The 13,465-nt window shown below is 38.0% G+C and overlaps 1 protein-coding gene across 1 annotated transcript in view; it reads right to left on the reverse strand.

Annotated features, from left to right (window-relative positions):
- Positions 1 to 13,465, reverse strand: part of LOC138322089 (ATP-dependent RNA helicase A protein-like) — a 63,300-nt gene that overhangs the window by 36,081 nt on the left and 13,754 nt on the right. The window contains exons 3-10 of the mRNA XM_069266145.1: positions 13,230 to 13,370; positions 12,715 to 12,826; positions 12,145 to 12,263; positions 11,754 to 11,893; positions 7,765 to 7,811; positions 7,392 to 7,528; positions 6,771 to 6,860; positions 6,454 to 6,618 (exon numbers count right to left, since the gene is read on the reverse strand). Of these exons, the coding sequence (XP_069122246.1) occupies positions 6,454 to 6,618; positions 6,771 to 6,860; positions 7,392 to 7,528; positions 7,765 to 7,811; positions 11,754 to 11,893; positions 12,145 to 12,263; positions 12,715 to 12,826; positions 13,230 to 13,370 (951 nt within the window). The remainder of the gene's footprint in view (positions 1 to 6,453; positions 6,619 to 6,770; positions 6,861 to 7,391; positions 7,529 to 7,764; positions 7,812 to 11,753; positions 11,894 to 12,144; positions 12,264 to 12,714; positions 12,827 to 13,229; positions 13,371 to 13,465) is intronic.

The raw sequence follows: 13,465 nt of genomic DNA on the forward strand, positions 1-13,465 counted from the left end.
ATGTCCATCTCAAAGTAGGGACAGACAACATACACCATGGAAACTATTATGTCCATCTCAAAGTAGGGACAGACAACACACACCATGGAACTATTATGTCCATCTCAAAGTAGGGACAGACAACACACACCATGGAACTATTACGTCCATCTCAAAGTAGGGACAGACAACATACACCATGGAACTATTATGTCCATCTCAAAGTAGGGAAAGACAACATACACCATGAAACTATTTGTCCATCTCAAAGTAGGGACAGACAACACACACCATGGAACTATTATGTCCATCTCAAAGTAGGGACAGACAACACACACCATAGAACTATTATGTCCATCTCAAAGTAGGGACAGACAACACACACCATGGAACTATTATGTCCATCTCAAAGTAGGGACAGACAACACACACCATGGAACTATTATGTCCATCTCAAAGTAGGGACAGACAACACACACCATGGAACTATTATGTCCATCTCAAAGTAGGGACAGACAACAACACCATGAACTATTAGTCCATCTCAAAGTAGGGACAGACAACAACACCATGGAACTATTACGTCCATCTCAAAGTAGGGACAGACAACACACACCATGAACTATTAGTCCATCTCAAAGTAGGGACAACAACAACACCAGAAACTATTACGTCCATCTCAAAGTAGGGACAGACAACACACACCATGAAACTATTACGTCCATCTCAAAGTAGGGACAGACAACATACACCATGGAACTATTATGTCCATCTCAAAGTAGGGACAGACAACACACACCATGAAACTATTACGTCCATCTCAAAGTAGGGACATAGAAAACACACACCATGAAACTATTATGTCCATCTCAAAGTAGGGACAGACAACATACACCATGAAACTATTACGTCCATCTCAAAGTAGGGACAGACAACACACACCATGAAACTATTATGTCCATCTCAAAGTAGGGACAGACAACACACACCATGGAACTATTATGTCCATCTCAAAGTAGGGACAGACAACACACACCATGGAAACTATTATGTCCATCTCAAAGTAGGGACAGACAACAACACACACCATGGAACTATTATGTCCATCTCAAAGTAGGGACAGACAACACACACCATAGAACTATTACGTCCATCTCAAAGTAGGGACAGAAAAACACACCATAGAACTATTATGTCCATCTCAAAGTAGGGATAGAAAACACACACCATAGAACTATTATGTCCATCTCAAAGTAGGGACAGACAACACACACCATGGAACTATTATGTCCATCTCAAAGTAGGGACAGACAACACACACCATGGAACTATTATGTCCATCTCAAAGTAGGGACAGACAACACACACCATGGAACTATTATGTCCATCTCAAAGTAGGGATAGAAAACACACACCATAGAACTATTATGTCCATCTCAAAGTAGGGATAGACAACACACACCATGAAACTATTATGTCCATCTCAAAGTAAGGACAGACAACATACACCATGGAACTATTATGTCCATCTCAAAGTAGGGACAGACAACACACACCATGAAACTATTATGTCCATCTCAAAGTAGGGAACAGACAACACACACCATGGAACTATTATGTCCATCTCAAAGTAGGGACAAACAACATACACCATGGAACTATTACGTCCATCTCAAAGTAGGGACAGACAACACACACCATGAAACTATTATGTCCATCTCAAAGTAGGGACAGACAACACACACCATGGAACTATTATGTCCATCTCAAAGTAGGGACAGACAACATACACCATGGAACTATTATGTCCATCTCAAAGTAGGGACAGACAACATACACCATGGAACTATTACGTCCATCTCAAAGTAGGGACAGACAACACACACCATGGAACTATTATGTCCATCTCAAAGTAGGGACAGACAACGAAAACACACACCATGGAACTATTATGTCCATCTCAAAGTAGGGACAGACAACACACACCATGGAACTATTATGTCCATCTCAAAGTAGGGACAGACAACACACACCATGGAACTATTATGTCCATCTCAAAGTAGGGACAGACAACACACACCATGGAACTATTATGTCCATCTCAAAGTAGGGACAGACAACATACACCATGGAACTATTACGTCCATCTCAAAGTAGGGACAGACAACACACACCATGAAACTATTATGTCCATCTCAAAGTAGGGACAGACAACATACACCATGGAACTATTATGTCCATCTCAAAGTAGGGACAGACAACACACACCATGGAACTATTATGTCCATCTCAAAGTAGGGACAGACAACACACACCATGGAACTATTATGTCCATCTCAAAGTAGGGACAGACAACATACACCATGGAACTATTATGTCCATCTCAAAGTAGGGACAGACAACACACACCATGGAACTATTATGTCCATCTCAAAGTAGGGACAGACAACACACACCATGGAACTATTATGTCCATCTCAAAGTAGGGACAGACAACACACACCATGAAACTATTATGTCCATCTCAAAGTAGGGACAGACAACACACACCATGGAACTATTATGTCCATCTCAAAGTAGGGACAGACAACACACACCATGGAACTATTATGTCCATCTCAAAGTAGGGACAGACAACACACACCATGAAACTATTATGTCCATCTCAAAGTAGGGACAGACAACACACACCATGGAACTATTATGTCCATCTCAAAGTAGGGACAGACAACACACACCATGAAACTATTATGTCCATCTCAAAGTAGGGACAGACAACACACACCATGAAACTATTATGTCCATCTCAAAGTAGGGATAGAAAACACACACCATGGAACTATTACGTCCATCTCAAAGTAGGGATAGAAAACACACACCATAGAACTATTATGTCCATCTCAAAGTAGGGATAGAAAACACACACCATAGAACTATTATGTCCATCTCAAAGTAGGGATAGAAAACACACACCATAGAACTATTATGTCCATCTCAAAGTAGGGATAGAAAACACACACCATAGAACTATTATGTCCATCTCAAAGTAGGGACAGACAACACACACCATGAAACTATTATGTCCATCTCAAAGTAGGGACAGACAACACACACCATAGAACTATTATGTCCATCTCAAAGTAGGGACAGAAAACACACACCATGAACTATTATGTCCATCTCAAAGTAGGGACAGACAACACACACCATGAAACTATTATGTCCATCTCAAAGTAGGGACAGACAACACACACCATGAACTATTAGTCCATCTCAAAGTAGGGACAGACAACACACACCATGAAACTATTACGTCCATCTCAAAGTAGGGACAGACAACACACACCATGAAACTATTATGTCCATCTCAAAGTAGGGACAGACAACACACACCATGGAACTATTATGTCCATCTCAAAGTAGGGACAGACAACACACACCATGAAACTATTATGTCCATCTCAAAGTAGGGACAGACAACATACACCATGGAACTATTATGTCCATCTCAAAGTAGGGACAGACAACATACACCATGAAACTATTACGTCCATCTCAAAGTAGGGACAGACAACACACACCATGAAACTATTATGTCCATCTCAAAGTAGGGACAGACAACACACACCATGAAACTATTACGTCCATCTCAAAGTAGGGACAGAAAACACACACCATGAAACTATTATGTCCATCTCAAAGTAGGGACAGACAACATACACCATGAAACTATTACGTCCATCTCAAAGTAGGGATAGAAAACACACACCATGAAACTATTATGTCCATCTCAAAGTAGGGACAGACAACATACACCATGAAACTATTACGTCCATCTCAAAGTAGGGACAGAAACACACACACCATGAAACTATTATGTCCATCTCAAAGTAGGGAAGACAACAACACACACCATGAAACTATTAGTCCATCTCAAAGTAGGGACAGACAACACACACCATGAAACTATTATGTCCATCTCAAAGTAGGGACAGACAACACACACCATGAAACTATTATGTCCATCTCAAAGTAGGGACAGACAACACACACCATGAAACTATTATGTCCATCTCAAAGTAAGGACAGACAACACACACCATGAAACTATTACGTCCATCTCAAAGTAGGGACAGACAACATACATCATGGAACTATTATGTCCATCTCAAAGTAGGGACAGACAACATACACCATGGAACTATTACGTCCATCTCAAAGTAGGGACAGACAACACACACCATGAAACTATTATGTCCATCTCAAAGTAGGGACAGACAACACACACCATGAAACTATTACGTCCATCTCAAAGTAGGGACAGACAACACACACCATGAAACTATTATGTCCATCTCAAAGTAGGGACAGACAACATACACCATGAAACTATTACGTCCATCTCAAAGTAGGGATAGAAAACACACACCATGAAACTATTATGTCCATCTCAAAGTAGGGACAGACAACATACACCATGAAACTATTACGTCCATCTCAAAGTAGGGATAGAAAACACACACCATGAAACTATTATGTCCATCTCAAAGTAGGGACAGACAACATACACCATGAAACTATTATCGTCCATCTCAAAGTAGGGACAGACAACACACACCATGAAACTATTATGTCCATCTCAAAGTAGGGACAGACAACACACACCATGAAACTATTACGTCCATCTCAAAGTAGGGACAGACAACATACACCATGGAACTGTTATGTTCATCTCAAAGTAAGGACAGACAACCCATACCATGAAACTATTTTGTACATCTCAAAGTAGGGACAGATAACACACACCATGGAACTATTTTGTACATCTCAAAGTAGGGACAGACAACATACACCATGGAACTATTACGTCCATCTCAAAGTAAGGACAGACAACACACACCATGAAACTATTATGTCAATCTCAAAGTAGGGACAGACAACATACACCATGAAACTATTACGTCCATCTCAAAGTAAGGACAGACAACACACACCATGAAACTATTTTGTCAATCTCAAAGTAGGGACAGACAACACACACCATGAAACTATTACGTCCATCTCAAAGTAGGGACAGACAACACACACCATGAAACTATTATGTCCATCTCAAAGTAGGGACAGACAACACACACCATGGAACTATTACGTCCATCTCAAAGTAGGGACAGACAACACACACCATGAAACTATTACGTCCATCTCAAAGTAGGGACAGACAACACACACCATGAAACTATTATGTCCATCTCAAAGTAGGGATAGACAACACACACCATGAAACTATTATGTCCATCTCAAAGTAGGGACAGAACAACACACACCATGAAACTATTATGTCCATCTCAAAGTAGGGATAGACAACACACACCATGAAACTATTATGTCCATCTCAAAGTAGGGACAGACAACACACACCATGAAACTATTATGTCCATCTCAAAGTAGGGATAGACAACACACACCATGAAACTATTATGTCCATCTCAAAGTAGGGACAGACAACACACACCATGGAACTATTATGTCCATCTCAAAGTAGGGACAGACAACACACACCATAGAACTATTATGTCCATCTCAAAGTAAGGACAGAAAACACACACCATGGAACTATTATGTCCATCTCAAAGTAGGGACAGACAACACACACCATGAAACTATTATGTCCATCTCAAAGTAGGGACAGACAACACACACCATGGAACTATTATGTCCATCTCAAAGTAGGGACAGACAACACACACCATGAAACTATTATGTCCATCTCAAAGTAGGGACAGACAACACACACCATGGAACTATTATGTCCATCTCAAAGTAGGGACAGACAACACACACCATGAAACTATTATGTCCATCTCAAAGTAAGGACACACAACATACACCATGGAACTATTATGTCCATCTCAAAGTAAGGACACACAACATACACCATGAAACTATTATGTCCATCTCAAAGTAGGGACAGACAACATACACCATGGAACTATTATGTCCATCTCAAAGTAGGGATAGAAAACACACACCATGAAACTATTATGTCCATCTCAAAGTAGGGACAGACAACACACACCATGGAACTATTATGTCCATCTCAAAGTAGGGACAGACAACACACACCATGGAACTATTATGTCCATCTCAAAGTAAGGACACACAACACACACCATGAAACTATTATGTCCATCTCAAAGTAAGGACAGACAACATACACCATGGAACTATTATGTCCATCTCAAAGTAGGGACAGACAACACACACCATGAAACTATTATGTCCATCTCAAAGTAGGGACAGACAACACACACCATGGAACTATTATGTCCATCTCAAAGTAGGGACAGACAACACACACCATGGAACTATTATGTCCATCTCAAAGTAAGGACAGACAACATACACCATGAAACTAAAACATTTTGTTTATATCGCATAGTTACACTGATAATACAATGAAAATAGTTGTTTTACCATAGCGAGAGGTCCTTCGTCGATGTTACAGTTTGTCCATGGATTCCAGTTCGGTTGTGGTGGTGACCATGGCACGACTCCCCCTGTGTTACGGCGAGGGGCTGGCTCAAACTCCTCCAAACTTGTGTGGGTGAGTAGAGAGCTGGGCTGACTGCTGTCTGTGGGCTGTAGTAATGTATATCACATACTGTTGTTATAATGAATAACATACAATTTTCTCTGATAATACATTGTACTTCATCTGATTCATATATTCAAATATTTTAAAACTCTTTTAGATAAAATTGAACAGGTATCATTAACATAAAATACCTTACCTTGGGAATAGGGAAGATATTCCAATCCTCAAGTGCCTTGTCTATGGAAGCCTCTAACTCTGGTGATATGGCAACCTCATGGGGCTCCAACTACAAAATATAGAAATTGTTATAGCTTTACTCAGTAATAATTCTGTTGTTACCACACCCATTATCTAAATACATAATAGTATTTAACACATCATCGATGAATCTCATCATTCATATCTTCGATAAAGCATCCATAAGTCCTCGAAGATGCTTGAAGACCACAAAATTATTGTATACCTCCTCAAGATTTGAAACAACCATTAATTTACACAAGAAAGTACATTGAAATTTAAGCAATATGCAGTTGCACACATGTACCAATCACATAATTTAATATAAAATTGATTTTTTTTTTAAATCTGTATTTTTTCATTCCAATTTTTTTCGAAAATAATATCAAAACTAAAGCACAATGATAATGAGGTAAAAACGGTATAAAGCTAGTATATTAATAATCCGAAATAAAAGGCCAAAATAAATTCAAAGTAAAATCAAAATCATTTCTATGAAATATATATTCAGCCACTATAGGGCCTTCCTCAGTCCAAAATCAATGAATTTGAAAGACAATGTGTTTGAAGCAGCTTGTACCTTCTCTGTGTCCTTCTTCTTTGTCTGGCCAGTAAATGCCTCTATCACACCAGTATGGTAAAGCTGGCGTACCAGGGACAGGGCACACGATTTAGAGGCCACCTGCTTGTTAGAGCCGTGCTCTTGTGCATATATAACTGTAACAGATTGGGAATGAGGTCATTCTATCAGTATGTCAAAAACAGTCAAAACAATTTCAAAATTTGATTCCCAAGACAAGACATAGGTCTATACTCCAAACAATACCACAATCAGAAATCTCCATAAATATCCATACCTTTGTATGAAATCTGGACAGAACAGAGAGAAACAGAACGTTAATATCATTGAACTGTTCGGATAGAAATTCATTCATGGTATTAATTACACTAACCTTGGCCAAGTTTGTTGACATAGAACTTCATCTCCGCAATAAAACTCCTGGAGGAAAATGGAGCAAATATTGTTAGATATGATATTCTTTATTGCTAAAGAAGCTCTGTTCAAGAATAATAAAACAAATTCAATTATATACAATACATATGTACTGTTATATCAATGCAGAGAATGCACATATTATCTAACACACATTAAAAGTCTTGGATCAAGTTAAAATATTATGTTTTTCTCTGCTATTTCCCCCACTTTAGTTTAATTGTAGAAGACTATCCATCAGCTAATCTAACGTTTATATGAAAATTATCCCAAAACAGCTGACACAAACCTTTAAGTTCTAATATTTAAATAAATATTCACCATTTGAAACATGAATCCAATTAACTTTTGGTTTTCTGTTATACTATTAGGCCTTTTTGACTAGCCACTGCTTTTCCACAAACCTCTATAAAGTCTACAACCTAAGCTGCTGATATCACTGCAACACCTTACTAAATTGTTGAAGGAACTAACACTGTAACATTGCTGTGGCTCAAAGTAGGCACAAGAAACCCTTGGTTACAAGCTTTATGTCCATAAAAAAAATTCTAATAACTTTCTTAAGGTTGGAAAGTATAGTTTATGTAATGTACTGTTACACAACCAATGAAAATGTTATGTGTATTAGGTGAAGAGTAGCGAGTCATTTCAGCCCATTACAATGCTATATCCTATTGTTGTGTAATCAGCAATGCTACAATCGACATTGAGAATCAATTTTTGAATTTCCTTGTAAGACATCTCATACACTTATACATCTTTGTGTATTGATGCTGCCTGGTCATTTGTCTGATGAAGGTGACAGGGTACACATCATACTAGTCATTTGTCTAATGAACATGACAGTGTACACATCTTACTAGTCACCGTAACTTTACACAAAAATTCACCAATTGTGTAACAATATCATTAGATAATCAATAAGACTCATTGGCTGATCATTTTCTAATTTGATTACTGTACAATATTATATAGCAACATAAGTATATGTCACACTGCACACTTTTACTTACCTGTGGTGATTCCATTGGTCCGTTTCACAGCCTGGTAGGGTACATCCTTCTGTTTCTCAGTTTGCTCACCAGATGGCACTGGTAGCTGTTACCCATGACAACATAACTCTTTGGTTAGACGAATAATAAACACAAATTTAACCATTGCCTTAATGGTGCCCATTTCAGGGCTAATTTGCCTATACCATTGATGGTTATAAGGAATCCATTGTTTGTTAGGTGTAAACCACCATACAGGCAATGTGTAGGGAACCTGGTGACTAGTAGTCTCTGTTCTATTGGTTACCTTGGTTATGTGTCAATGTGTAGGAAACCTGGTGACTAGTAGTCTCTGTTCTATTGGTTACCTTGGTATGTGTCAATGTGTAGGGAACCTGGTGACTAGTAGTCTCTGTTCTATTGGTTACCTTGGTATGTGTCAATGTGTAGGGAACCTGGTGACTAGTAGTCTCTGTTTTATTGGTGACCTTGGTATGTGTCAATGTGTAGGGAACCTGGTGACTAGTAGTCTCTTTTCTATTGGTTACCTTGGTATGTGTCAATGTGTAGGGAACCTGGTGACTAGTAGTCTCTTTTCTATTGGTTACCTTGGTATGTGTCAATGTGTAGGGAACTTGGTGACTAGTAGTCTCTTTTCTATTGGTTACCTTGGTATGTGTCAATGTGTAGGGAACCTGGTGACTAGTAGTCTCTTTTCTATTGGTTACCTTGGTATGTGTCAATGTGTAGGGAACCTGGTGACTAGTAGTCTCTGTTCTATTGGTTACCTTGGTATGTGTCAATGTGTAGGGAACCTGGTGACTAGTAGTCTCTGTTCTATTGGTTACCTTGGTATGTGTCAATGTGTAGGGAACCTGGTGACTAGTAGTCTCTGTTCTATTGGTTACCTTGGTATGTGTCAATGTGTAGGGAACCTGGTGACTAGTAGTCTCTTTTCTATTGGCTACCTTGGTATGTGTCAATGTGTAGGGAACCTGGTGACTAGTAGTCTCTGTTCTATTGGTTACCTTGGTATGTGTCAATGTGTAGGGAACCTGGTGACTAGTAGTCTCTGTTCTTATGTGTCAAGGTCATCACACAATACATCTAAAGAAGGGAGATAACTCTAAAATACTAGTAATTTGTAATAAATCTACGTACAGGTTCATATTCAGTGGACATTTGCTGGTATATAAATTTCAATAAAAATCTTCAGTTAGCATGTCTAGTTTTTTCTGGTGTTTACTCCCAACAGTACAACAAAAAGCCTAGTTATATGTTGGGATATCTTGACCACACGACCACTGATGTGGTCCCAGTTATCTTGTCTTCTTAATGAACATCAACGTAGAAAGATCACCTGACTACATACAGAGGGTAACAAAAGTCCAGAGACAAAACACATGATCTAATCCATTTAGTATTGATCCTGTCTAACCATAGAGTTTGTAGTGTCGAGTTACAAGTGTGGCAGGCTGTACCCCACCAGGCTGTACTCAGGTCATTATAACATTGTAAATCACAGGTTTGATAACATGGTACTGCTACTGTCTATGTGATTACGTAATGTTTGTTACTACAAAGAATCTGGAATATAATATTTTCAGTAAACTCAACATATTATTAAACATGAAATCATTTATAAATCATAATTATAAGACAACTTTTAAAAGAAGGAAATAAAATCTCGTTTTTGTCACTGATGTGTAAGGTCAATGGTCTCTAACATGCTTAAATGAGGCTTTTTTTTTCACTTGATCCTAATTTATGTGGAGTTCACTGGGAAGTCAGAATCTCTATGTTCACTGGGAAGTCAGAATCTCTATGAACCACATCTTCACGAAAATACCAGTACCACGTCTCTACCAAACCTGTGTACATTCAGTCTGATAGAGAACTGATCCTATTACAACACATAGGATTAACTCTGTATCTCAAATTCATTATTTATCTTTTATCAAACTTGTGTACTGGAAAAAGCAGCAGAATACAAGAATGAAAGCCAAAGTTAGTGATGATTTACACTGATAAAAGTTTAATACAGGTATGTTCATTTTTACCAAATAATATTGCTGTTATGAAAGTGCATGACACAAAAAAAGAACAGCAAACAATTTTGAACATAATATTGAGATATACAATTACAAACATAAAAACCGTTGCAGGGATGGATGCAAGAGCTTATATAATTGAGGGCATGCCCTCATAAAACTGAAGAAGATGGAGGCATTTGGTCATACGATGAGTTGAGAGTATTTATTTCAAAATCAAAATGCCCAACTTTTTTGTTTCTCAAGAATGATACTTTTAAAGGCAAAGTTACATGGTAATTTATAAATTAAATATTAAACTATATTTGGTAAGTACGTAATATTTAACTGAGAAAATTCTACATTTGTTGCAAGTCTGATCAATTTATCCATTTTCAAACCATAAGTTTTAAAGATTCTCTGGCCTGGATCCATCCCTGCTGCTGTACTAAATAATGATATAGAAATATGTCTGTTAGACATTAAGTGCTCGCTATTAAACTATCGGTACTTCCTAACCTTAAATTCCGAAGTTGATCAGATGCTTAGTATATCGTGACCAGTGCAAGAGTTTGTATGATATGCCACTTGAAGTTTACACAAAACAAATGCGTTTAGCACTGTTCAATGTCACTGTACTTAATTTATAGAAGAATATCGCTGACCTGTATCACATGCGCAGTTGGAATCATAGCGGATGTACACAGACTCTACACCCAACAAGGAAAATAATAGTACGAGTATGCTCGCACTAAAAATGTTATGATGATGATATTTCATTGCTTTTACTGGACAACTTTAGTTTGCTTTAAATTGTAGGCAATTTTTTGTAAAATATAGGCAGATATCTTAACAGTAAATATGAACTCTATCCAAATGATACATCTAGTGAGATGTCTGTAATATTTAAGCTTTACTGGCCATACCTGTTGTGATCAGGTCCGACCATGTTGTATTTGTAGTCTGTCTGTATCTTATTGACCTGTAGAAACTGATGTAGACGACTTTTGGCGTTCTCTAACGTCCAGTTTCCATGGATGTCAGCATTAAAGTCAACATCTTCAGACTAAAATAGACAATTAAATTAACTGATACTTAATCTTCATCATGTTACAGACTCTGCCGTCTTAATGTAGCCGACCATTGTGATACAAACAATTACTACATTTATAAGTTAATGACAATTATAATTTTCAGAAGTTTTTCAGTAAACACATGTACAATTAGCAATTATATACTTAGTGATCGTGAAGCATAGATGGAAAACATTTTCTAAAGTAAGCTTATTTAAAGTTGTTTTATCAATTTTAAGCTTACCTCCTCTAACTTTCTCTTCTCAGCTATTCTTTCCATGTAACTAAGCGGCGGTCCTCTCTCATAAGCTGGAAAATCTCGTTCAGGACCATCAAATTTCTGTGGAGGCAAATTTGGTCCACCTGGTATGGTATATAAATAAAGAATTGTGAACATTCTTTCATATAGTAATGTATTTTACATCTTTACTGTGCTCTTCCCAAACTTTGCAGACCCTAGGCCTTGCACTACTAGGGCCCCAACATTACCTCTATAAATTACCAAGTCTTGGAGAACGGTGTGGTGTGTTTCCAAAGTCTACTTAATTACTATATTCTGCATCATCCTAGAACACCCCCACCACCTCAAATCACATAATGCAAATTTTCTACAATTTTTCTAATTAAGGCTGGTGCCAAGGGTGTTGTCTTCTAAATCTTGCATACACAGAAACAGTCCCAGGATCACAGCTATAAATTACCTAGACCTAGAGACTGATGCTGTGCATTCACTCCCGTAGGAAGCCCCCTAAATCCTAAATCCCAGTTTCCTACACTGCCATATCCCCACATATCGCTATAATTTATAAATTACCTAGGCCTAGAGACTGGTGTGGTGCGTTCACTCCCCCAGGAAGTCCACTAAATCCTGAACCACCAGGCATGGTGTCTCCACCGTCCTGGCCTCCCCCAGAGGCTACTGAAGGCTGCAAACAACACAATAAATTACCTACATTGTATTTAGGCATTATATTTATAATATAATTTCTCATGTTCAATATATTTTTAACAAATGAGAAAGAAAACAAGTTCTGAAATATCCTTCAATGATAGGTTACTAAACTTAACTTCATATTTACTTAAGTTCTTAAGAATAATATATTCAATACCAGGGTTCTCTTTAAAAGCCAGTTGCCTGCAAAAACAGCCGTGTATTTCCTTGTTTACAACCGGCTATTTTTGTCAGAAATAAATACTGGCCACCTATTATTAATTTTCAACCATCTATTAAAAAAATTAGTGAGAACGCTGAATACTGAAAGGCAAGTAGAGACTTCCTAAAACACGTTATGCTAGAGATAGATGACGGTACTCTGTAGCTTCACTTACCGCCATCTCTGGAACCTCTGACTGCTGGATAAGGCCTTGTCTGACCAGGTGCTGAGTGAGATCTTTAGCAGAGTTGGCCTGAGCATCCTTCTTGTTGGTAGAGTTACCCACTCCTATATAATCAAACCCCTCCACTCTTACCTAAAGCATAAGACACAATTACTATATACAGAATTAAATGTCATAGGTTGAAAAATATAACTACACAAAGTATAGAACATGTCTTAAAATTAGGG

This window comes from Argopecten irradians, chromosome 4 (genome assembly GCF_041381155.1).
Source record: "Argopecten irradians isolate NY chromosome 4, Ai_NY, whole genome shotgun sequence".
In the NCBI taxonomy this organism is placed as follows: Eukaryota; Metazoa; Mollusca; class Bivalvia; order Pectinida; family Pectinidae; genus Argopecten; species Argopecten irradians.